The sequence below is a fragment of the Mustela nigripes genome, chromosome 4 (assembly GCF_022355385.1).
Source record: "Mustela nigripes isolate SB6536 chromosome 4, MUSNIG.SB6536, whole genome shotgun sequence".
In the NCBI taxonomy this organism is placed as follows: Eukaryota; Metazoa; Chordata; class Mammalia; order Carnivora; family Mustelidae; genus Mustela; species Mustela nigripes.
Window position 1 is genome coordinate 94,673,058 of NC_081560.1, and position 25,732 is coordinate 94,698,789.

Genomic DNA, 25,732 nt, shown 5'->3' on the forward strand with positions numbered 1-25,732 from the left:
TGAGATGGAAAGGGAGAAGTGGCTGGTCCCTAGCCGAGGGGTGTGGCGCCAAGCCAGGAAGAGCCTCAGTTAACAGCTCCACACTACTCTCAGCTCCTTCTGGGAGCGTTTGAATCAAGCGAACTTAGTCCTTCGTGCTGGTCAGCCAGACAGGAGTGGTCATTATTCTCCAGTGGCTCTCGTGGTGTCACTTGCTTGTGTGTGAGGCCACTCGGAGCACTTGTCCGCAGATGTCCCAGGCCCTTGGGGCTGGCCCTGCGGGGGTGAGGGCCTGTGTGTCCTTGGCATCTCCCCCTGGAGCTGTGCCTGGAGCGGTTCCTGGAGGTGGCCCGCTGGTGGGCGGGGCTTTCAGGTAGGGTTTAGAAATGGCCACAGTGGCCTTTCCAGTCTGTCCCATTCCTGAGGGGTCAGTTTGACAAACATGTCTTTGGTATTCGATTTGCCAGTTCATGGGCTGCCTCTTAGAAATGGAAGGCAAAGTTCTGAGTGCAGGAGGTCATGGGGTCCCGGGTGGGCACATCTCAGGAGGTGCTCAGGTGCCAAGCTCTCGGGTGGGGTGCTGGGTGCCTGTCCCAGGCACCTGCCCAGTGGCACGGGTTCGCCTGCAGTATTTGCCTGCTGCCAGGTCCTGCAGTCTCAGCCGGCGACTGACTGACTGAGTCATTTCCCTCTCTGCGCCAGCATCTCCTGGCTTTCTCGTTACTAGCGAGCTCCCGGTATCCAGAGGGTCCCAGAAAAAAGCCCCAGAGAAGGGGCTGGAGAGATCAAGGGACCGCAGCAGACATGGCCCAGCCCCCTTTCCCTGACACCCCCGCTCCCCACCTGGCCCAGGGCTGGTTCCACCTGTTTTTTCTTTCCAGTGGCTCTGGAGCTGGGGGTGCGGCCCCCGCAGGCCCTCAAAACCACCTGCTGCATCCCCCTCTAGTCCAGCGGTGGGGGGGGGGTACTTGGCACCAGCCTGCATCCAATGGGAGGCCACTCCGTCTCCGTCTCCCTCACCTGCAGCCAATGAGAGGCCACCTCCACCATCACCTGCGGCCAATGAGAGACCACCTCCGGCTCATTTTTCCTCCAAAGAACGTTCGTTCAAAGCTCCCCCCCCCCCCCCCCCCCCCTTCCTCCGGGAGAGGGTACTCTCTACTCTGTTCGCGCCGCAGTTTGCCTATGGTGCGCAGACTTGGCTTGCCACGATGGCAGTTTGCCTGCGCTTTCCAGGAGAAGCCCATCCGCGGCTGGATAACCTCGGCTGTTTACTGTATTAAGGCTGACAAGAGGTTTTCTGCGTGGTGGAGCGGCTTAATGAGTAACAGGGATGTCTCCGCTGACGCACCACCCCACCCGCCACAAGAGGAAGGAACTTTGGGCGGAGTTGGGGTCAGCCTTCCCGGAACGGGGCAGGGAGGGGACAGCAGCGGGCCGGACTCAGAGCGCAGACCCAGATCCGAAATTGACCTCGCCGGTACCTAGCGCAGGTGAGTGGTCCACGCCGGGCTTGGGGTTCCGCTTTCGGGAACCATGCTTTCGTGTCACCTGCTGGGGAGGTGACTCAGCCTTTGGCTGGGAAGGACGTGCGGGTAGCAGGGTGCGCGGGGAGTTCCAGCAGGGTGCGGGGAGGATGAACAGGGTGCGGGGAGAGGTAGGGAGAAGATGGGACGAGGGGAATATACCGCGAAGGCGTGCGCGGAGGGTGCCGTCGAAGCACCGCGCGCGGGGAGGATGAGCAGGGCGCGCAAGAGGACGAGCCGAGCGCAGGGAGGAGGAGCAGCGTGCGGGGAGGGTGGGGGGGGGGGCAGGGAGGGGAGTATAAGGCGAGGCGGTTCGGGGAAGGTGCGCCGGGAGCAGCGCGCGCGGGGAGAGGAGTACAGGGAGAGGGTGCGCAGGACGTATGAGCTGGGCGCTTGTGGAGCTGGGTGCGGGGTTGGTGAAGAGCAGATTCAAGGAGCGGCGTACTTGGAGAGGGCTGGGGGGGGAGGATGCGCCGGGAGCAGGGCGCCCAGAGGGTGCGTGGGGAGAATGTTCTGGGAGAGGGATGGGGGTGCGTTTGGGATTAGCGCAGGGAGAGCGCTTACGGTGTGCTGCGCGGGGCCGAGAAAGATGCGCTTCCTGACCCCACCACAGCCGTCCGGCTCCCGGACCGCCAGCCTGCGCAGAGCGCAGCCGATGTAGCCTCTGGTGGTGGTGGACAGAGTGGGGACTGGCTTCTCCGAAGACCAAACCAGAGAACACCTAGAACTACCCCCTTTTCTTTGGGGGTGGTAAGTAAAGTTACTATTTGGAGAATGGTTTTTGCTCTTTAAAAAATTTTTTTTTTAAATTTTGGGGTAGGTTTGAGGAGCCCATTGGCTTTATTTGGTCACTCACCAGTGCGGCCGTGTCCCGTCCAGCAAGCAGAAAGGAGGTGCGGGGAGCTGGGAAGGGAAGACTTTTACAGGCAGCACGGGGAGGAGTTGGGGGCCTGAGGGTGCAGAGGGACCTGACCAGACCAGATGAAAGTTCCTGTGAAAAGAAAGGGTTTTTAGGCAAGGTCATCTTTCTCTGGGGGAGGGGCAGGAGTCTGTCACTGTTGTGACCAGGTGATCGCAGGTGGACCGGTTAAAGGTCACATTTCTGAGAGGCGGATGGGTTAAAACTGTCAAAAGTTCGGGAAGAACAGCGTGAAGCCGCTGATTCACCAGAGTAGCAGTTAGTAAGTTTATCCTGCGCGCCAGGAGGAGACAGTCTGCAAATGGGGGCGCTCAAAGGAGCAGGGACCCCGGGGGGCTTAAAGGTAGGTTGGGTTCTAGCGCAGCTGGGAGTCAGCCGCTTTTCTTCACGGGGCGTCGCGGCAAAGTTAGCATCTTAACCCGTAGGGAATTGGTCCCGGTTACATCACCGAGGACCAGTCATCATCAGTCATCTCTGGGGAAGCTCACTTTCCCTCTCGATTTCCAGAGGCTTAAGGAAGAAGTGGTTGGGGTCGAGGGTCAAGCTAGTCTTGCAAAAGAAAACTTGGTATGACTAACCCTTTCTTCTGCTTGGATTTTTTTTTTTTTTTTTTTTTGAGGCTGGTCTCCCATTTGGTTTCAATTTAACCGATATTAGGTCTTGGTTTGCTGCCCTGGGGCAAGTGAGTTCATTTTGGACTCCTTTTCTTCCCTCTCCTCTCTTCTCCTCTCCCCTCCCCTCCCCTCCCCTCCTCCCTCCCTTTCCCTCTTGGTCTCTCCTTCCTCTCCCCTCCCTCTCTCCCTCCCTTCCTTTCCTCTTTCTTTTCTTTCTTTCCCAAACCTGGGGAGCACCAGTGGATGGCAGCACGCATTGGGCCAGCGCTGAACCAGTGTTAGAGTATGACACTGTGATCCGTCTGTCCGGCAGGTGTGAAGAGAAACCACAGTCAAAAATGACAGGGTAGAGATGGAACTGGCACGGGGAGTGTGTCCTTTCACAGTTTGTATCTCTGATAAACCGTCCAGTGGCCTGGCAGCGCCCATTGGAGAGACATTGCGCAGCCTCACAGGCTGTCCATAGATCTGTCTCCCTTCCAGGGCAGGGCTTGGCTGGGTGACCTGCCTGATGACTCAGGTCTCTGGCAGCAGTCTCCCTGGCTGGCTTGGAACGGGCATCCAGGCCAGAGCTCAGCCCGGCACCCGCACCCTGCACCCTGAACCCCTCACCCAGCTGCCCTCTTCAATGAGGAGTGACCTAGAAATGCAAAAATCTGGAGAGCTGGGCTGCTTGGAAGGCCACTGAGGGAAGCAGTCTTCAGGTTGCCAGATCCTCCCCCTCCTAGCACTCCCGCTCCTCCTCTACCCTGCCCAGCCCTGCTCAGCTAGGCTCAGCCAATCTGCCCTTTTCCTCCCGCTTTTGGAGGCCAGGTTTCTAGCTCTTTCCACATAAACTTCATGATCCCACAAATCACATTCTTAGCTCCAGGGCTTTCCACACCTCTGGGCACTGCATAATGTTTTAGTTATAAATAATAATAAATTAGCTTTTTACCTGGGCTTTTGTCCAAGAGGACTTTGTTTTCTTTGGTGATCATAAAATTAATACAAACTCATTATTAAGAAAATGAAACTAGGGGTGTCTGGCTGGTTCTGTCCATGGACAGTGTGACTTTTTTTTTTTTTTAAGATTTTATTTATTTATTTGCCAGAGAGAAACACAGCGAGAGAGGGAACACAAGCAGGGGCAGAGGGAGAGGGAGAAGCAGGCTCCTCGCCAAACAGGCAGCCAGATGTGGGTCTCTATTCCACTGGCGTCATGACCTGAGCTGAAGGCAGACACTTAATGAATGAGTCGCCCAGATGCCCCGAGAGTGTGACTCTTGATCGGCCCTGTGTGTGAGCCCTGAGCTGGGTGTAGAGATTACTTAAATAAAAACTTAATAAAAAGATATAACAGATTTATATATAAGATATGTATATTTTATATATATGATATATATAAATCTTATATATAAGATATATAAGAATATATATAAGAAATACATATTTATATATATAAGCACAAATATAAAACAGGAAGTGAAACTTTCAGCTTTTCCTACTCTGTAAAGATAAACACTGACCGTTTTCCCCCCTCTCTCACTCCCATATGTACAGACGGACATACTCATTTGCTTTTGAACTGTGTTCATTCAAAAACGTTTTATAGGGGCGCCTGGGTGGCTTAGTCGGTTAAGCATCTGCCTTGGGCTCAGGTCAGGGTCCCAGCATGCTGCGATCGAACCCATGTCGAGGTCCCCAGCTCCCTGGTCAAGGGGGAGTGTGCTCCTCCCCCTGCTCCTTGCTCTCTTTCTCTCTCAAATAAATAAAATCTTTAAAAAAATGTTTTATAAACATTTATATACACTGAGTGTTTTTTACACCGAGTGTAAACTATCTGATTTTTAGTTTTATGGGTTACAACTTAAAACAACCCCAAGGAAACCAACATCAGCTACAGGGTTTGTATTTTTACAAGTTGTATGGGGCAGCAGTTGGATGGGGAACCCCGGAGGCTCACAGCGGAGGCTCTTCCCCAGGGACCCTGAGAGCCAGACCCAAGTCTGGATTTCTCTGAGCGGCTGCACCCCCATGGCAGGTTGTAGGGACACCTTCCCATTGTGTAGAGAAGCACATGGGGTCCTGGGGAGGAAGGAGGGGACTGTTCTTGGGGAAGTGGATGCGTTCTGCCCTGGGGGAGAAGGTGGAGAACCGCGGGGCAGTGTTGGAAGCAGTGCTGCCTCTACTGGCCTCTGGGCTGGTACCATCCTGGTGTGCCGGTCCCATGTCACTCACGCTGGGCTGTGGAAGAGCTGTCTGCTCTCCATGGAAGCTCCCTCCCTCAGGACAGAGGGACACCAGGGACAGCCCTCATCTAGGGCCGATGATGCTCAAAGATTAGACTTTTGAAACACAGCTTTGGGTCAGTGTGTCCTTCTGCACTGACGGGATATTTCCCTGGTCACCCTCTTGCTCCCTTGCTTGCTGGCCCTCTCATGTCCTTGGCTCCCCTCAATTGTTGGTTCTGGCAATTTGCCTTTGACCCTGAATTCCCACCCACCCTGTTTCTCCCCAGCGAACTTTATCTCTCACTTTTCAAACCCGCTTCTTGAAGACATGTCAAGCTTTATTTCCCCCATGGGGTGACTCCCACAACTGCCTTGTGCTAAACCATGGTGTCTCGAGTGAAACAGCCTGCCTTAGCCCCATGCCTAGTCGGGGACAGTGTCATCTCGGCTAGACACAGGCATCCCCGCCAACCTCATCCCAGTACCACCTTCCAGTCAATCCTTCAGATTTCATCTTTGGGATCCAGAATGTACCCCACTTTTCTGTTCTTAGCACATCTCTGCTCAGGCTCTGTGTCCCTCCAGCTGTACTGGAATCATGTGTTGAGGAGAAAAACTTCTATCCTCTTAGATGAAGTTCTTGGGGGCTGCAAATTAAAATGACAAAAGTCAGAGTAGCAAGAGAAAAGATGGATTTTTATTTGTGTCTACAAAGGGAGTTAAAAAAATTGTGGCTTGGTGAGGTGGTTAGAATGTGGGGGCTTCTTTACCATCTGAATAGGGCGTGGGGGGTGCAGAGGGACACTTCTGGGAGAACAAATGGCTTCTAGGGGAGTGCAGAAAAGCGACTTAGGGAAACAAAGTACTTTGGAAAGATTTTTTTTTTTTTTCCTCAGGAAAATAGGATAGTGACAGTGTCTGTTCAGGTTTTTCTCAGAGAAGAGATTATGGTTGCTCTCTGGGAGCTAATTCTTAACAATTGTGTTCTTTCAGGAGGCTCTACCTGTAGGCAGATAAGGGATTTCAGGAGCTCAAATCTCTGTCCTTCCCCAGCTCTTACCTTTCAGAGCCACCCCCCTGCCCCCACCTTGGGACATACTGTCTGAGCACTTCGCCTTTGACCTTTCCCCAAGGTCAGTGACTGAGTCACTCACTGACTCAGGTCAGTGTCAGGCCAAGCTTAGCCCTTTCTGGCATCTTAGGGAGAGTTAATGCCTTTTCTAGGGATGTTGGTAAATGCATGAAGCTTATCCCCAGTGAGCTAAAAGCACCGTGTAGTGTAAGCACGTCTGTCTATGCACCTTGCTTTGCACTAGCAGCCTTGTTGGTGGGGGATGAGGAGGGAGCAGGTCACCCAAGCCTTTCACGGACGGACAGTGTGGCAGCGGACTAACTCAGGGACTGCGTTTTGCCAAGTTGGCATCTCTGGGCTGCACGGGAAACAGGAAGTGGAATGGGCACCAGGGTTCTTTCTGAGATGCCCAGACTGGAAGTCCTGTTTTCTACCAATGTTTTCTACCAAGCACATATTGTTGGGGAAGGCGTTATTTGTATCATCTGTGCAAGGGGAAATGTCTGGGGTGTGTGATAATTTTAAATCAGCTGAACCATTGAAACAAATCTGCCCTAAATCCTACCCATGACCTCTCTTGGTTAGATTGCCCTGGAGGGGTGTTTGGAAGCCCCCATCACCCATTTCCTCTGAGCACCTGGCCCTCCCACAGAAGCTCCCTCCTCTGGCCCAACACCTTTTGTCTGTGATCTAAGTTGTAAGGGGGAGCTAAGTGGGCCTTGGCTGATGCTGGGGGCAGTGGATCCTGCAAACGGGGCTCCTCCTCTTTTTCTACACTAAACCCCAGCGGGGCAAACAGGACTACAGGGCTGACAAGCCGAGTTCCTGAATCCTCTGAAGGTTGGAAGAACACAATGTAACTTTGCTCATTTTTTGCCAAGCCGGAAACCTGTTTGGAAATACATTATTACCTCTTTGCTTCTCATCACCAGGGGCTGCTTTTCCAAGAACCAACACCTGCTTCACCACTGCCAGTTCACCTGTGGCTGCTGGAAGACGCTAGGTGAGTGGGCAGCTACCCACAAGGGCCGATGGGCTCCGAGTTTCCACCCCTGCTCATCCTGAAAAGTGAGGCACCTCCTTTACCTCCTAGCTTCGACCTTTCTGCAGGTGGGGGTGGTGGGGGGCACTGGTAGAATGTGCCCCTTGGAGAGGGAAATGCATCTTTGGTCCTTAAGCCCGGACTGGCCATGCCGGCATTGTCTGTGCATTAGCAGGGATCTTTCTGTTTATAACATTGCTGAAGTCTGGGGTTTTCTCAGTCCCAAGCTGGTTCAATCTTTTACTGAGTGCAGGACGGGGTCAGTTTTGGGGAGGCTCACAGCTTAGAAGGGATGCCAAGGGAAGCAGGCCAGGCAGACTCAGGAAGCACTGAGCCCGGGGGCTGTGCAGGGCAGGGACTGGGCAGGGAGATGTTTCCTCTGCTTTAGAGACAAGAAGAGCAAGCACGTGTGGGCTGCGGCACTTTCTCCCCATGCCAGACAGGATGCTTTCTCTGAAGCTTCGTTTACTTTTTTGGATTCTGTCTGCTGCCCCCTGGGAAGGCACGGTCTAATTTGGTCTAACTCTTCCTCTTTCGCTCCCGGTGCCCTGCAGAAGAAAAATTAGCCTCCTGGAGGGTACTCGTTGTTTAGGAGGAAGGGGCTTCTGTGAGCAGTACTGCTCTCACTGGGGCGCGCTGCTTGCCGGCCAGCTGTGGCCCTGCTGATGCTGCTGTGACACCCCAAGGCCCCCTCAGATCTCTTTGGAGAGGTGAGAGCCCACGGAGAGGGATGGCAGGAGGGGTGGGCCCCAGTGGGCAGCCCAGGGCCAGTCCCTGCAGGGCCCTGCTGACGGTTGCACTTCCTGGAAGCCAGACTTGGACAGAAGCCTGGCTGTCTGTGTGAATTTGTGTGATGAGTGCTGTGCTTGCTTGCCTGGAATCAGGGCCCAAGATTCTGATCACCCATGACAATTTGGACACACATCTGGGTTTCCTACTGCTAATTCTGCAACGTCCCAGTGCAGCTCATGTTGGACACCATTTGCCTGGAGGCACAGTCAGACCCACAGGTCCTGGGCCGGTCCCCCAGCACAGCCCTCCCTGATGCCAGCTCCATGTCCAGGCTGTCACCTGGGTTCTGAGTAACCAGCCACAGACCAGACGTTCCCACGGCTCCTCCCTGTCTTGATGAAGTTGTTGGAGTGGCTCACAGAACTCAGGGACACAGTTTACTCCCTGCATCATTGGTTTGTTATCAAAGAACAGAAGAGCTGCCCTGACAGGGTCTGGGAAGAGGGCTCGGGGCTCCCATGTCCCCCCAGGGCCCACGGTCCCCTCATCTCCAGCTGCTCACCAACCAGGGAGATCTCCAGACCCTGTCCTTTTGGGTTTTCATGGGGGTTTTGTTACATGGGCGTGTTTGATGAGTCATTGGTCATTAGTGATTGATTCAATCTGCAGCCCACCCCAGAGGGGGGGTGTGGGGCTGAAACTGCCAACCTCCAACCACATGATCTTCGGTTTCCCTGGCAACCAGCCCCCATCCTTAGGCAGTTTCTCACTATCACATCATTAACAAGAGACATCTTCCAGCTCTCAACTCCTAGGAAATGCCAAAGGTGTTAGGAGCTCCAGGCAGGAGAGAGGATGAGGACCCAGAGCTGTTGACCCTGGAACAGCCAGGATCTGAGCTGGGCAGATCCGCTCATATGCAGATTTCTTTTGATAAATACACAAAGTGCTATCGATGTATTTTCTCTTGCTTATGATACTTTAACATTTTCTTTTCTCCAGCTGCGTCGTAAGAGTATGGTATAAAATATATATAACAGGGTGCCTGGGTGGCTCAGTGGGTTAAGCCTCTGCCTTCAGCTCAGATCATGATTTCAGGGTCCTGGGATCGAGTCCCGCATCGGGCTCTCTGCTCAACGGGGAGCCTGCTTCCTCCTCTCTCTCTCTCTCTCTGCCTGCCTCTCTGCCTCCTTGTGATCTCTCTCTGTCAAATAAATAAATAAAATCTTTAAAAAATAAAATACATATAACATACAAAATAATTCACTCACCACGCGCTTCTGTTTCCCGGAAGGCTTTCCGTCAGCGACATGCTGTTAGTAGTAGTCACGTTTTTGAGGAGTCAAACGTCAGAAGCACCAGGCGGATTCCCACTGGAGGGGGGTGTCCGCTCTCCCAACCCTCCGACTCTTGGCTTCAGCTTGGTCATGATCTTAGGGTCCTGAGATCCAGCCCTGTGTGGGACTCCACGCTCAGCAGGGAGTCTGTTTGACTCCTCCTTCTGCCCCTCCTCCCCCTCAGATAAATTAATGAATACATCTAAAAAAAAAAAAAAAAAAAAAAAAAGAAGAAGGTAAACCTGACAGTTACTTTACCAGTAACAGGTGGAGGTGTATTAGGGAGCAAAAGAAAATTAGTACCCTGGGCCAGTCCCCGAGGACAGAGGACAAGCATGCCTTTCAGGGAGAACAGGGTCAGGGGATGAGGAAAGCTTCTCTTTCTCAGGCTGGGGCAGTAGAGCAGCGTCACAGGCAAGGTCATGTCCATGTCAGCTCCCATCTGCCTTGTCCTGCTGGGTCTTCAATGGATCTCGAGCGTTGCGCTTCCCAGGACCATCTCAGAGAGAGAGTCCGGGGGTTCCCAAGCAGGCAGATCTGAGATGCAGAACGAGTAAGGACTGTGCCTTTGACAGATGTGTTTGCAGGGTCTCCGCACAAGTTGCCACTTGTCTCCATAACACCCTTAGTGTGTTGGAGCGCCTCTGAGGTTTGAGGGTGGTGTGCACAGCAGAAGTGTTGTAAAACCAGCCAGACTTGCTGAAGCACCTGACTGGTAAGATGGTCTTCCCCGGGCACAGTGTAGGCTCGTCTGTCCTCACAGCATCGTAGCCACAGAAGAGGTGTTGGCCTGTCCACAGTGCAAGGCTTCGATCCAGTAGGGAAACGTACAAACCATGACTGAAACAGGTTTGTATCCATGACATGGAGGGATCTGGGTGCAGTCAGTTGGCAAAACCTCATGTGGTCCATTAGGCAGGACGGGTATGTTTCCCGGGATTGTATTTTGGAGAAGTGGGATAAACAGGGTCCCCGTCAATATTGGTTCATGAACACTGTCCTTTTCACAGTAAACCAGTGGTTTAACATGTATGGTTGTAAGTACTGGGAATTTAAAATTTCTGGTAAGTCCTGCTTGTTACTTGGTCTAAACCCCAGTTCTCTGTTTTATCAAACCAATAGTTATTAGATTTCCAATACTGATTTAACATTTCTGGGGCCAATTGTTGGGGATCTCTGGTCCATTTTTCCTAATTGTCATTTGGAAAAGCATCTCTTTGGAATATGACAGAGGTCTGGCTGTTGGACTCCTTCTGGGCAACATTGGGGTGGAAATATCAATGGGGTGGTGTCCTTGGGCCTCCAGGGAGTTGACTCTAGAATGCCCCAAAACCTTAGCAGTAGCTCGAGCCTCAGCAAAAACATGGCGCCTAATAAATGTTGGACCTAGGAGTCATTTTTAATCTTATCCCCAATGAAGGTAAGAAAACCTGTTGCCCCATTACCAAGTCCAGAGCTTCCTTCCCAAAAGGCATAGTGACTGTCAGCATGAATGTTTGTGGTTTTGCCCATGACTAAAACACAGCTCAGGTAAGGGCGTATAAGTCACCGTTTGGGTGGGAGAAGCCAGAGTTAAAGGTCCTGCCTCAGCGACTCCCAGGGATTTGCAACAGCAAACCCAGCACGATATCTCATCCCTTAAATAAGAAACCATCAGGAAACCGTGAAAAGTCTGCACTGGTTAGAGCAGGTCCCTGGAAATGGTTATCAGGAGTCACCAGGTGATCTGACCACGTGAAGCTGTCCTGGCGGGGGGCGGGGGGTAATCCTGGAAGGAGGGGAGAAAGACGAGACTCCCGGGACCAGAAAGAGTTATTATTGTAAGAAGAATGGTTACCAGGAGGGTGTCGTAGGAGGTGAGGTGACTGGCTGAAAAGTCTTTAAAAAAAATAGATAAAAGATTTTATTTATTTGAGAGAGAGAAAGAGAGATGAGATAGTGACAGCATGAGTGAGGATGAGAGGGAGAGGGAGAAACAGACTCCCCACTGAGCAGGGAGCCTGACGCGGAGCTCCATCCCAGGGCCTTGGATCATGACCTGAGCCCCCCCAGGAGTCCCCTGGCTAAAAAGGCTTGAATGTCAGGAGAATTTATCAGGGCTTCTGTGTGGGGTACAGGTAGGGTGATGATTTCTGCAGTGGCCTTAACTAAGAGGGCAGTAACAGGAATGGCCGTGAGGCCAGGGGTATGGCCCCCACCCACAGGGCCTAATTTTTGGCTTTGGTGCCATGGTGGCCCCTTTGTTTTTGGAGGTGAGCACTCCAAGGGTACCCCCTTCCTGGAGGGAAAAAGGCTGTTGATAAACAGGATGTCTGAGGGCAGAGCATTTGGTTAGACTTTCTTTAAAGTCTCCAAGACCATGTCGTCTACCTCTTTCCAAATAATAGGGTCAAGTCTGTCCTTTTTTTAGTAAAGATTATGCAGACTGAGCCATGAGGGACAAGTGTGGAATCCAGTGTGGAAAATAGCCAGCCAGCCCTGGGAAGCCTCCTGATTGGCGCTTGGTTTTCGGTTTTGGGAAATTCAGGAAGCCTTCGAGTCTGCCTGGGTCCCCATCAAGTCATCTTTCGGAGACCAGGTACCATAAATACTGAGCCTGGCTTGGTGGAAACTGCAACTTTTCTTTGGAGACCGTAGGTCCCTTTCAGGTCAGAAGTTTGACGGGGTACACCGCCTCCCTGTGAACATGTCTGGGAAGGGAGCGGAAGAGCAAATTCTCTACACATTGTAACCAAGTCCAGCCTGTCGAAAACTTTGTGTCATCCAAGTCAGCCTTTGAAGGACCCTTGGGGTCACCCTGGGTCATGGCTACCGGGGTGTCCTGCTGTTCTTCCCAAGTGAAGGCAGAAAGACATGGGCTATCCTTACCGACCGGAATTCTAACCAAGCACCCCCCAGGCCAGTTACCGTGGAAACTTTGTTTGCAGTGGGAGTGGGTGCCAGCAGCACGTAGGGGTTAGGAATAGCAGGGGCCTGAGGGGTCCCGCTGAGGGTCCTGGACAAAGGTCCGTCTCTGGCCATTGGGTTTCCTCCCAGGTAAAGTGGGGTTGTGACAGGGACTGGTACAGGGGATCGTGAGGCCCTGAGCCTCAAAATTCTCTGTTACGGGCTTGAGGCCCTGAAGGACTTCTGTATTTTTAGGGCATTGATAATTCTAGGGAGAGGTTTTGAGCGATCTAGCTGAATCTTGGGAGCTGCGCTGTGGATTTTACCAATATCGGCTGAGGATTTTGCCCAAAAAGAGGGTGTTAGTTGATCCAGTATAAATAAATGATGGGTGTTCCCAGACTCTGCGATGGTCCCACCAGAGGCAGAGCAGATAAAAGACATCAGAGCATCATCTAACCCCCTGGTTGGTTACTTTGATCGCTGCTGTCAGATTCTAGAATTATCTTCCCCTTCAGCGAGAAAGGAAATCTGGCATGACACTTTTGTAAGGAATCCCAGCCTAGGGAGTAGAGGCGGAGGGACTGAGGAGAAAAGAGCGGGTACCCCTCCGAGGGAGTGGGTTCAGAGGCGGGAACCTGCTGAGGTCGGTGGGAGATCCCCACCGTTTGAAGCATTTGTCCCTCGGAGGGGCTGCTCTGCTGCGGTGGGGCTGGGCATTGAGCATGTAGGTCCTGAGTCACTAAGGAGGGAGATGCATTCTGAATCTGGAGAGTGGTTTCCCTGAGTTCCTTAAAGAGCCCCAGCCCTGGGGATGAATCGGAGGTTGAAGAGCTTAAATCTTGAAGGGTCCTTCCTCCGTTGTCCCCGTCCCAGGCAAGTGACAGCAGAAACCAGGCTTTTTGCCAGGGGCCTTCTCCGGATGGATGTGAACATTGGGCATTTCGTGGCCTTTCCTGCAGGTGACTCAGCTAGGGTGTGAGCAAGCTGGCTTGCCAGGGTCATCGAATCTGTTTCCCATCTATCCTGGGCCTTTTAACGAAAAGTAAAAGATCCCACATCAGCCCACTCATGAACACAGAGTTAAAAGGAAGACCGGAATTTTCGTTAAAATCAGTTTGGAGTTGGTTGTAACTTCGGGAACGGATCCTTCGGGCGTCTGTGTGCAAGCCTGAGGTCTGCGCCAAGCCATTGTGAGGGCTTGGGGATGATGTCCAGCGAGCGTTCCAGCATCTCGCCAAGATTCGCGGTCTGTTTGTCTAAAATCCCACTCAGGATGTTCCCACTGGGCTGGTTTCATCCAAGGCTTGGGCTGGCCCTCAGCCAGAAGCCAGTGGACCATGTGCTACCAAGCCCAGAAACCCGGTGGATCAGGCTGAGTTGCTGTTAAAATTTTCAGCCAACCCATGGGGGGCCTCGGGCACTTCCGGGAACCTCTTTACCTCAAAGAGGTTCAGCCTTTGTCCAGAGAACTTAGAAAAGTGGGGGGTATGTGTACATCCCCAAAAGACCTAGCTTCGAAGGAACGGGGGTTTTGATAGGTTCGGGAGAGGAGGGAGCAGAGGGAGTGTCAGAGGAAAAGAGGGTTTGACAGAAGGATGACAAGGCTAGGGGTGAAGGTAGGGCAGAAGGCTCCAGGGCCTGAGGGCAAGATGGCGGCCTTGCCTCTGTGGACAGAGAAATGGGGGAGGGAAAGGTCTCAGAAGACCCCCCTTTCTCCTTTTTATTTTTATTTCTTTTTATATTTTAAGATTTATTTGAGAGAGAGAGAGAGAGAGAGAGACACTAGGGGCAGGAACAGAGGGACAAGCAGATTCCAGGCTGAGTGCAGAGCCCGACTTCGGGGCTCGATCTCACGACCCTGAGATCATGACCTGAGCCGAAATCAAGAGTCAGTCCCTCAACTAACCCAGCTACCCAGGCGTCCCCCTTTCCCCCTTTTTAATTGTTTGTTTGCCTCATTTAGTTTACAAACTGTATTTTAGAGAGAGGCAATTCTAGATTCTGATAGCTCTTGGAAGCTTCAAAGTACAAATTGTAGAAGGAATCTCATTTCGTTTTGTCAATTTTAGGACCGTGGTTGTCCAATTCAGCTTTGAGAAAATTAAACTTGGGGAGATGGGAACTTCTCCATGGTGGCCATTGGGAGTCTGAATTACTACTGGTTAAGTCAGTCTGATTTTTAATAAAACTGTGTGCTGAGGGACCATCATTTCTAAACCTAATGCTGGCCGCAGTTCCAGTGGTGGGGGGAAGGGGGAGCCTCCGCAAAGCATTTTGATGACTGGGATCCCATTTCTTTGAGGCTTTTCAGGAACAGCCTGGTTCCATAAGCAACAGCCGCACCGTTTCAGGAAGGGCGGCCCAATCCCAAACAGAACTCAGACCCAAGGTCAATGTGCTTCCATCAGACACTGTCAGAATCAGACTGAAGGCCAAATGAATGTTCTCAGACCTGCTTAAAAAACAAAACAAAACAAAACAAAACAAAAAAAACAATGCCAAGGCCTTGGTAAATCCAGAACAGAGCCTGAAGGGCTTGAGCACAAGGCATGGGGCTCCAAATGCAGGAGAACACTCATCTCCAACCCCAGCGTCGGTGAGAAAGCAGTGGGCCCAGCAGCCCCGTGGCTCAGGGACCTGTCTGCTCACCAGCCCCCAAGTCTCCTCCAGCTCCCACCTCTGATCACCAAATCACATTAACCCTAGAAAGAGTCACGGCCACATACTTTACCAGCAGCTGATGGCTTTATTGGGAATGAAAGCGAATTCTAATTCAGGACACAGCGGCCGTTGAAACCAAGGAGAGGCATGATTTATAAGGAGGAGAAGGGGTCCGTTGGGAGGCTGTTAGGGACTGAAGCCCATCAGAGTAAGCTGGGGGTTGGAAGCGCTGCGGCTTCTCATTTTCTCTGGGTTTCAGAATTTGCTAAAAATGGTCAGTGACCACCTGTGGGGCACCAGGGGGGCTCAGTCTGTGAAGCATCTGCCTTGGGCTCAGGTCACCATCCTGGAGTCCTGGGATCGAGTCCCGCATCAGGCTCCCTGCTCAGCGGGGAGCCTGCTTGTCCGTCTGCCTCTCTCCACTGTGCACTCTCTCTCTCTCTTACATATATAAATAAAATCTTGAACAAATAAAAGGAAAAGTCTCTCCAGATCCTGAAGATGCATTCCTACTTTCAGTTCGACGCTGCCCCGTTCCAGTAGTTTTGCCAAAGGAACTGTGAGATTTGTATGTGCCTGGGTGTATTCTGAAATAGTACTCCGTGTTGTTTTCTCCTAGGCTCCTGCCTCCGTTGAGACAATGGCTTCCTCGGGGTCCCAGACAAAGAAAGGCAACAATCACAGGTGAGGCTCTAGCCGGCAGTGGACCAGGTTGCATTTTGGGGGTTATTGCAATTACTTGGTGACACACATTTTCCCAGGGGGGACCATACAGGAACATACTTGATTCTCCAGATGGTGACTGGGGCCCAGCAGGAGAGGTCCTGAGGCCCCGACACTGCGAGGTCTCTACGGGGCAGGACTCTCTTGTGCAACACAGCCCTGCTGTCTCCCAGCTCTGTCGGGGTTCTGAATCTTAAATTCTTTCTTCGCGGTTTTCCAGAACTCCGCCCCTGGATGCTGCGGCCCAGCTCACAGGTGTACCTGTGGTATTTGTGCGAGGTGGGCCACGGGAGAATTCCTGCCTTCATTCTGATTCCAACATGGGCTTTGAATCCAGTGAAATTTTGGTTCCCTCACTCCCCACCCCTCGTGTCCCCCACCTGTGCTGCAGGGGATTGGCTGGCCCTGTTGGCTTCCTCCTCGACAACCCCGGGGTTGTATGTGGCCCTCACGGAACCCTGGGCTCCTGGGCCGTCTCTTGGGGAAGGATGTTCAGGCATTCCCCATGTCCTCCTTGGGCCTCCCTGGACTCCCACGTGGTGGAGATCCCGCACGGACCCCTATCCCTCCCTGGAGGCTGGGACGGCCATTCTCACATTTCGGGCTGCCCGGGCTGCCCCGTGGACCGGGCAATGGAGAGTTTTAACCGTTCACTGCAACCCAAACTTCCCTGTCCTCTTTCCAGGCCCCTCGGATGCTGGTAGAGGGGTGGGATTGAAATGAGGCTGAGAAGGGAGGGTGAAGCATCAGGGGCATGGACGGGACTCAGCTGCACTCCCCCTGCCCTGCGCTCCCTCACCGCTGCCATCACCAACCCCTGGCTTCTTGCCGTCCCCCCTGGCTAAGAGGCAGGTGTGGTGTTGGGAGCTCAAAGGCCAGCTCAGGGGTGCAGCCTCTTGTGAAAAAGTCTAAGTTTTTCAAGATTTCATTTAATTTTAGAAAGAGAAAGTGTTGGGGGAGGGGCAGAGAGAGAATGAATCTTGGGCTGACTCCCTGCTGAACGTGGAGCCTAACCCAGGGCTCTGCCGCCCAACCCTGAGATCATGACCAGAGCAGAAACCAAGAGTCAGACACTCAACCGACTGAGCCCCCAGGAACCCCTCCTTTTTTCTTTTTGGAAAGATACTAATCTTGAAAGTGAGCCTCTAGGGTGGGGATAGTGCCAGCTCCCAGCTTCTGGCTGCTTGTGACCTTTCAGTGCAGAAGTGCTCGCTGGCCCAGAATTAGTAACATTGTATCTGTGGCGAGGTCAGCGCCTCCTGCCCCCCCAGGTGCCACTCTGTCCTCCTTGTGCCCAGCGCAGGGCCCCCTGTGGGTCCCTGCCTCCCTCCCTGCCCCAGACTCCCGCCCTCCTCTCTTCCAGTCCTGGAGCTCCTGTTCCCATCCTGCACCAATTGTCATTTCCTTTCCAAAGTAGGTATTCCAGGAGTATTTGTGAAATGAATACAGTGACAGCATCAAGCAAGCTAAAGTCACTGGAAACTGTATCTAGAATAGAGAACCAGGTTTTCAAATAAGGTCTTTGATGTGTTACTTTAGAACCTTTCCAGAAGTCCACTGAAAGCTGTTCTGGTTCCTTGGGCTATGTGCCCAGTTACTGTGTTTGAAAACCAGTGCTGTTCATCAGTTCGAGCCTGTTTGCTTCCCCTTCTCTACCTGGAATCAGAGAGCGAAAGGAAGTTGAAATATGTTGAAATACGTGGCAGAGTTGTCGCAATCACGTCCTGTTTTGTCAGCTCTGACTCCTGCCTGTCCACCCGCGCTCAGTCCCCGCTGTGCTCACGACATCCGGAAAGGGTGTAGGACCCACCCATGTCAGCAATACTGTCACTAGAGGATCTTACAACATAAGGTGTGAGGTCAGAACTTTCCTTGCAGCTGTGGGGAGTATGGGAGTGGATGAAGAGGCTGAGAGCCACCAAGACCCCAAACCCAAAACCCCAGACCGACTCTGGGCTGCTGGTGAGCAAGCCAGATCCTGTCCTTCCCCGGCCCCCTAGCTTGCAGAAGTCACCGGTGCTCACTTGGGTGGCATGTATACTGCTCTGACTACAGCTTACTGCTGTTTTCCCTGCCACAACTCCAGCACCTCGGAGCAGACCTGGTCTTGAGGGTCTGGGGCAGGGCTGGTACTCTCAGTGGGTGGGGACTCGTGACTGACTTGCCAGCAGTTTACTGGGAAATCACCCCTGTTGTCGCCTCTGTGGCAAAAATTAAAAAGAAGGAAAGAAAGAAAGAAAGAAAGAAAGAAAGAAAGAAAGAAAGAAAAGGAAAGGAAATTGGTATTATGGCTATCCAGAGCACCTGTTTGGTTGGGGAATATGTGTTTCCAGTTAGATTTTGAAATATTAGACATACCTGCTGAACACTCCCCCAACTCCCCCCTGCAAAGGAAGTGGTTGCTGCCCTGGGGGCCTGAGTCACAGGAACGTCATGGCAAGGAGGCCTGCCGTGTCCTTGCTTCCAAGTCACAGGCAGCTGCGAGCTGCTTCTCTTGTATCTTTTCTTTCTTTTTGTACAGAGTTAGATCAAGGAGAAAACAGATCCATGGGTTCTGGACAGAAAGTCAGGCTCAGAAAGAAGAACGAGAAGGTCCAGAGTACCCTGACTCAGGGATCCATGTGTGTCGCTGCACCCCTGGGGCCCGGCGGGCCAGGGTTTTGGGGAGCACTGCTGCCCATGGGAGTCAGGCAGGTGTAGATGTCAAAGGAGGTGTGTGTAAGGTTGGCAAGCTGGGTATGCAGTGTAGACCAGTACACCTGCTTGTGCAAATAACGTTTTATTGGAACACAACCCCACTTGCTCTCATGTGAAAACAGCTGCGTTGAATCATGACAAGACCCCTTGTGACCTGCAAAACTAAAAATATTTACTATCTGGCATTTTATAAAAAATGTTTGCTGACCCCTGTTCTAGGGCAGCAGTGTGCTGTCCGGTAGAAATAATAACAGGAGTCGCACACCTTTTCAAGTGGAAAGTGAAAACCACTGAAAAGATAACCAAAGTGGAAAGATGTCTTATCTCATTTTGCATTTCCTTTCTAAAGTAGGTGCTTCACTAGACATCACTCAGAAGCACTGGCTAATGCAATAAGGCAAGAAAAATTAAATACAAGGTGTACAGATAGGAAACGTTATCTCTGGAAGGGAAAACTAGAGGCACTTCTTTTTCCATCCGTATTTCCTATGTGAATGTATTATTTTCAAAATAAAGCCAGGGTCATGTGTTGAATGAACTGAGGTTGAGCAGCAACTGGCTGTACTCTTTCTCTGGGGTGATTTAACATCTTGATCTTTGTACTTTCCTGTGCTCTTTTGAGCTCTTTCTGATGAGCCTCCAAGCAGGGGCCCCGGGTGTGAGGGAAGGGATATGGGGGAGGAGGGGGCAGAATGGAGACAGGGAAGGGAGAGCATTTGTGGTTCATGGCAGCCCAGCTCACCCCACTACATGCTACATGCGTCTCGCTGACACAGGGCACTTCTGTTATGGTAGCCGCTGGGCGCTTGTGCTCTATCAACCTTTCACCTTCCTGTTTTATATAGTGACCACCTCGTACAGCCCACCAACCCAAATATAGCAGCAATGAAAGAAGACGTCCTCTACCATTTCAGTCTCAGCACCAGCACACATGACTTCCCCGCAATGTTCGGAGATGTGAAGGTAAAAAGCAAGGCTTTGATCTTGGGGTTTGCCTGAAGGTCAGCCTCCTCGTGGATGACATGGGTGGACTTGGTGACAGAGGACTGGATCATCAAGTTATACCTTCACCAAGGGGTCCCTTGGCTGGCTTGCGACTCTTGATCTCAGGGTCATGAGTTCGAGCCCCAGGTTGGGTGTGGAAATAATGTAAAAATAAAATCTTAAAAAAAAAAAAGTTTTATCTTCACCAGATTTTTGCAAATTGTTACTTTTAAAATATATAAACTCATGAGTGAAAGGTAGAAGTTCTGCATATTGGTCCCTAAGTAATATCTTACAAGTTCAGTGTATAATGGAAACCACACACAACACATTTCCTAATGCTCCACTGAGAGAAGAGGGAAAAGGGGACACAGAACATTCTGTAGAGGAGCAAGGGATATTGAGTATTACATGTGTCTTCTTGTGATTTGCTGTGCACACTTATCCTTCTAGTCCTTCCCCTGCCCCTTCCCCAGAGTCCTGAGTTCCTCGGGGCTGGTTTATCCTGGCCCAGGATGTTTGGAATGTCTGATCCCTGTGGGTACAGATGGACTCATGTTTAGATTCAAAATCAAAACAACCGATGGCTCAGAAATTCCTTGCTGCTCCTTGGGGTCTGTCCCAGCAGCGGCCGTGTTCATTTCAAACCATGAGACAACTCCCCATGTGTTCTTCTTTTATAAGAAGGATTTGATCTGATGACTTATGCTAGTAGTATTCTGCAAATTGAAGTATTAATATACAGTCTGATATTAGATTCAGGCCCATAATATAGGGATTCAGCAGTTGTGTGCTCCGTTCTTACTAGGATAATGTGATCATCTGTGACCAAACAATGTTATCACCGTCCTGTTGAGCACCTTCCCTACACTGTACTTTTATCTTCTTTTGCAACTGAAAATTTATGTCTCTTAATCCCCTTATCTCTTTCACTTTTCCACAGACCCTTTCCCCTTGGGCAACCACCGGTTTGGTGGGGGAGGGAGAAAGAGAGAGCAGGACTAAATCCCAGGACCCTGAGATCAGGACTCGAGTGGAAGGCAGATTCTGCTTAAGGTCTGAGCCACCCAGGCAGCCCTGCATATAACTTCCTGTTTAGTGTTTTCATTTTCCTTGGGTAAATGCCCAGTAGTAGAATTACTAGATCATATGGTATTTCTAGTTTTAATTTTTTCAGGATCCTCCATAGTGTTTTCCAGAACGACTGCACTAGTGTGCATTCCCAGCAACAGTACGCGGGCTCCCTTTCTCCCCATCCTCACCAACACCTGCTGTTTCATCTGTTGTTGATTTTGGCCATTCTGACGGGTGTGAGGTGGCATCTAACTGTGATGTGTTTGTAGTTCCCCAATTCCAAGTCATGTGGAGCATCTTTTCATGTGCCTGTTCCCATTGGAATGTCTTCTTTGGAGAAATGTCTCTTCAGGTCATTTTAAAAAATCAGATTATTTGGTTTATTTTGCTGTTGAGTTGTGTAGGTCTGTTGTACATTTTGGATAGTGACTCGCACATGTCATATGCAGACATCGTCTCCCACTCAGTAGCTTTGTCATTATGTCGATGGTTTCCTTGGCTGTGATTGTGGTCTTAATTTATATGATTTCCATGCATTAGAATTTAACCTATAATTTTTTCTAGGCTATGGAAACATTGTTTGTCATGTTTAGAGATGAGTCATTCTTTCATCATCAAACTCCTTGAAACTGGCTTATATACCTTTCCCCCGTGGGCAAAACACAATGAAAAATAAGTTTTTGTACGTAGTGCTTTGCATAAGAAAGGTTTTCTGTCCCTGAGAGCCGACCACCCATGTGAGAGCTCCCAATTCCCCAGCCCCCACCGGGCTCCTGGCTGTTTCTATGCCATAGCTGTCTGGTTCTTGGATGGCTGGGGAGGTGTTGGTTAGAAGCCCATTTTGCAGAGGGGCTGTAGGGTCCTGATCGCACAGTGAGGAGCCTGCGTCATTTTATTCCAGACCTAGGCTTCCTCCAGGATGCCGACCGAGCTGTGCACAGGATGGACAGGGACTGGGCACGCATGGGTCTGGTTTTCCTGGATTGTGTGGGACGGATTCCACAGGGGGTTGTGCATGGAGCCGTGATCCCATGAGCCGGTCAGTACCTCTCAGACTGGGTGAACATCGAAATCACCAGCGTCTGAGTCACTCACAGAAGCACCCACCATGGGGATCCCCAGACACGGTAGCTCTGGCCTGGGGCCAGGGACCTTCCTTTCCAGCAACATCTAGGTGACATTGATGTTAGTCGGGGGCCCTTGTTGGAGGGAGCTCTGCTTTGAAGACGTGCACTGTGCCTGGACTAATGGGGCTCTGTTTTCTGGCTGCAGTTCGTGTGTATTGGGGGAAGCCCTACCCGGATGGAGGCCTTCGCCAAATACATGGCCAAGGAGCTGGGCCTCGACTACCCAGGTGCAGAGTATCCCAACATCTGCGGGGGGACGGACCGCTATGCCATGTTCAAAGTGGGCCCTGTGCTGTCTGTCAGCGTGAGTACCTGACCTGGTGCGGGGCTTGGGCCTCAGGCTTGGCCAGCCCCCCCACTGCCCTCTGCACCCATGGGCCGGGTCCCCTCAACGTCTGTGTCCTCTGTCAGAGTGGGCACAGCAAGCAGCCGTCCAGAGCACTCCGGGGTGCAGAGACGGTGTTCGGTTCCAGGTGATGGGAGCAGGCTGTTGCTTCCCCACTGAGCCTTACCGGGCGGCGGCCTGAGTCACCACCATGTGACCTGTGTGCAGGCTTTGGCATGTCCCAAAGTCACATTTGGAAGTCTGTCTTCTCTGACTTCCAGTTGGACGGGCCAAGAGGCGCCCCTACCCTGATGTAACATGGCGTCTCTCCCCGGTTCCAGCACGGTATCGGCATCCCGTCCACCTCCGTCATGCTGCACGAGCTCATCAAGCTGCTGTACCACGCCCGCTGCTCCAACGTCACCGTCATCCGCATCGGCACATCCGGCGGCATCGGTAAGTGTGCCGAGGGCCTCCCCCTGGGGCCAGCATCCCGCACGCGAGGAACCGAAACCCTCCTGCGGGAGGCCCCATGCAGGGCGGGCTTAGGGACTCGGCGTACGATCAGGAAGCAGGAAAAGAAGCTTGTTCTGTTATTTTCGCCCAGCCGCTTCTCCCAACCCTCCCCCAGAAACAGGTCACGGAATGTTGCTGGGCCCACCTTGCAGGGCCTCGTCCTCCTGGGGTGATGTGCTCGGAGCCTCCTTGTCTGCCTGCCTCGCTCCCTTCTAACCGCTTCTCTGCCTTTCTCCTGTCCTCTGCGCTTCCCTATTCCTGCAAGGATTCGAACCACCGTAGGAGAAAACCAGCAGGAAAATCACAGAGAGAGATGGAACACAAAGTTAAGTGTCCTTCAGTTGCCTAAAGGGTCCCCAGGCTGATCTCTGAGCATGCTTTGTTTGTCACTGAAAGCCACAGAGAGAGGTACAGAGGACGGGATGTGGGGCACGTTTGCTTTCAGTAAGCTGCGGGCTCTCTGACTTTGACATTCCCGCCCTGGGGTTGGAGCTGCCTGAGAGAGGAGCCTGCAGTAGCCTCCCTGTCACCCGTTCCCCCTTGGAGGGGCTCGCACGCCCCAGCTTGAGGGCGATGCAGACAGCAGAAGGGGCGAGAACTCCCCGGGCTTATGAGGGAAGGAGGGCCAGCAGCCGAGCGCTTTGCAGGGTCAGCCTCAGGGTGGGAGCAGAACACTGACCAGAACAGGGATCAGAACAGCACAGGAAAGAAAGTCCAGATAAATACTCAGGGAGCACAACATGCTTTGTAACATTTCATGGAAACAGCCGAGGTGGGGGCTCCAGAATGATCCCCCGGCTTCCTCCTCCCTCCTTCCTCCGTGTTGAAGAAACCCAACTTCCCATTCAGGTAAGTATCCAGAAAGCCTCACAGTCAATCCCAAACAATGGTATCACAGGATCAAAGACTAGGAGTAGAGCGATGTCCCTACAAACGCGAAAATGCCCCGGGAGGAGCATTTGCCCGGCAAACTTGGGAAGCGGAACCCTAGCATGGCCGGGATCAGAGAGAGAGGGGATGGGCTGGAGTCAGGAGGTGCTGGAGCTGGGTTTGGGGTGCACAGGGGTTCCTTTTTTAAAAAAAAATATTTTATTTATTTACTTGGCAGAGAGAAAGAACAGGAGCAGGAGGGTGAGGGACAGAGAGAGGGGGAGAAGCAGATTTCCCACTGAGCAGGGAGCCTGACACGGGATTCAATCCCAGGACCCTGGGATCAGGACCTGAACCCAAGGCAGACACTTAACCACAGAGCCACGCAGGTGCCCCTGGACAGGGTTTCCTTGGACTATTCTACCTCTGTAGTTATTTGAAATCTTAAATAATGAAAAAACACTAAGCGGGGACCAGGTGAGGGCACGGCGGTCAGCTGAGTGGTGGCGTGCCAGTTACAATCCGCAAGGACTGGAGGACTCAGAACATGTAACGGGGACGGGCCCCGGCAGTCTCGTTCTCGCCCTTTTCTCTTCCGTATTCTCCACGGCCCTCACGCGTGACTTCCATCATCAGAAAACAAGAATTTGATATAGAATGTGCATCCCGAGCGGTTTCCTTTTACAACCTGACTGGGTGTCCCGCGTTGTGGAGTATAGACGGGTCATTTTCCTTTCTGCGCGCTCTGCCGTGCCCTCCCCGTCTGCCCTGTGTGCCCACGACACTGCTTCTCTCTTCAGGTCTGAAGCCTGGCTCCGTGGTCATCACCCAGCAGGCGTTGGACGCCTCCTTCAAGCCGGTGTTCGAGCAGATGGTGCTGGGGAAGCCCGTGGTTCAGAGGACGCGTCTGGACGAGAAGGTGGCGCAGGAGCTCATGCAGTGCGCTTTAGAACTGCTCACGTTCCCCACGGTCCTGGGGAACACCATGTGCACCTCAGATTTCTATGAAGGTGAGGGGGGGTGGTCTCCGTCCTGCCCAGGGCTCCCGTCTCTTCCGCGTTTCCTCGGTGCCTAGAGGGCGCTGTGTAGGAGTGTGCAGGGCCGGGAGGGGTCCGAAGTGGGTAGCACCATCTTGGCATGCAGTAGGTGCATACTACGTGCCAGTGGTGAGCATTGGCGCATCTCCACATGTCTTCAGGGCAAGGCCGTCTGGACGGCGCTCTCTGCTCCTACACGGAGCAGGACAAGCAGAAGTACTTGAAGGAGGCCCAGGCGGCGGGCGTCTGCAACATCGAGATGGAGTCCTCGGTCGTGGCCGCCATATGTGGCGCGTGTAACATCCCAGGTAGGCCAGCGTGCTGTCACCGGGGTCCCTCGTGCATGGCGCAGCCCCCAGGCCCCCGTCCAAGTCCTCCTCCCACCCCCTCACCCACCGCCCCCCGCCCGCCGGCAGCACCTGCTTTCCTTGAGGCAAAAGAAAGACCCACCTGGGCTCCGGTCAGGGACGTGGCCATGAACCTGCTCTCAGAGCGCCTGAAGTTTCTGACTTGGGGTTAGTCTGCCCCCACATTCCCAGGCTCCCCTGCAGCATCCAGCACGGCCTTCCAGAATTCCAGGACGCTGGGCTTTCGAGGGCCTTGCTTGGGAGCTGCTTTAGGAGGTGGCGGCTGGGAGGGATTGGGGCGGGGGGGGGGCAGCAGGGCAGACATGCGGGACAGCCGAGCGGACACCGCGTCTGCCCTAGGGAATGGGGTGAGGAAGCCGGAGCTTGGCCATGACGCGGGGTTTGCTTCTGCAGTGGCCGTGGTGTGTGTCACTCTGCTCGACCGCCTGGAGGGTGACCAGGTCAGCAGCCCCCACGAGGTGCTGGTTGAGTACCAGGAGCGACCACAACGCCTGGTGAGCCACTTCATCAAGAAGCGCCTGGCCGCCGCCCAGAGCCCCTGAGGCTCGGAAGGTGCAGGTCGTCGTGGCCGCAAACAGTCACCATCGAGCACCGGGCTGGCTCAGTCCTGAGAGCCGGGGACATGGGAGAGCTGCGGGGTCCCGAGTTTGAGCCCTGCACTGGGCCTAGATGTTACTTAAATAAATAAACTTAAAAAGAAATCACCATTGAAATCTCCTTTTGTGGGGCACCTGGGTGGCTCAGTGGGTTAAAGTTCTGCCTTCGGCTCAGATCATGATCCCAGGATCCTGGGATCGAGCCCCATATCGGGCTCTCTGCTCAGTGGGGAGCCGGCTTCCCTTCCTCTCTCTGTCTGCCTCTCTGCCTACTTGTGATCTCTGTCAAATAAATAAATCTTAAAAAAAAAAAAAGGAAATCTCCTTTTGCATATCTTTGTGCATACTTGACACAAGGATGTGGGAACTGGGTTGCATTTCAGAGGCAAAGAATCCTGCATTAGCAGCACAGATTTTTCTAAAAGCTTCCT

General features: G+C 52.6%; 1 protein-coding gene across 2 annotated transcripts; it reads left to right on the top strand.

Annotated features, from left to right (window-relative positions):
- Nucleotides 1-1,365: 1,365 nt before the first annotated feature.
- UPP1 (uridine phosphorylase 1) lies at nucleotides 1,366-25,409 on the top strand. 2 transcript variants are annotated; one of them, XM_059397171.1, is made up of 9 exons: nucleotides 1,366-1,472; nucleotides 7,256-7,326; nucleotides 15,604-15,668; nucleotides 19,250-19,367; nucleotides 21,735-21,893; nucleotides 22,256-22,370; nucleotides 24,101-24,310; nucleotides 24,499-24,645; nucleotides 25,099-25,409. In XM_059397171.1, exons 3-9 carry the CDS (start codon nucleotides 15,625-15,627, stop codon nucleotides 25,245-25,247), a joined length of 942 nt encoding a protein of 313 aa, XP_059253154.1. In that variant the 5' UTR covers nucleotides 1,366-1,472; nucleotides 7,256-7,326; nucleotides 15,604-15,624; the 3' UTR covers nucleotides 25,248-25,409. The 2 variants fall into 2 exon arrangements, with proteins under 2 accessions (XP_059253154.1, XP_059253155.1); XM_059397172.1 differs by lacking the exons at nucleotides 1,366-1,472; nucleotides 7,256-7,326 and adding an exon at nucleotides 7,948-8,075.
- Nucleotides 25,410-25,732: the final 323 nt, after the last annotated feature.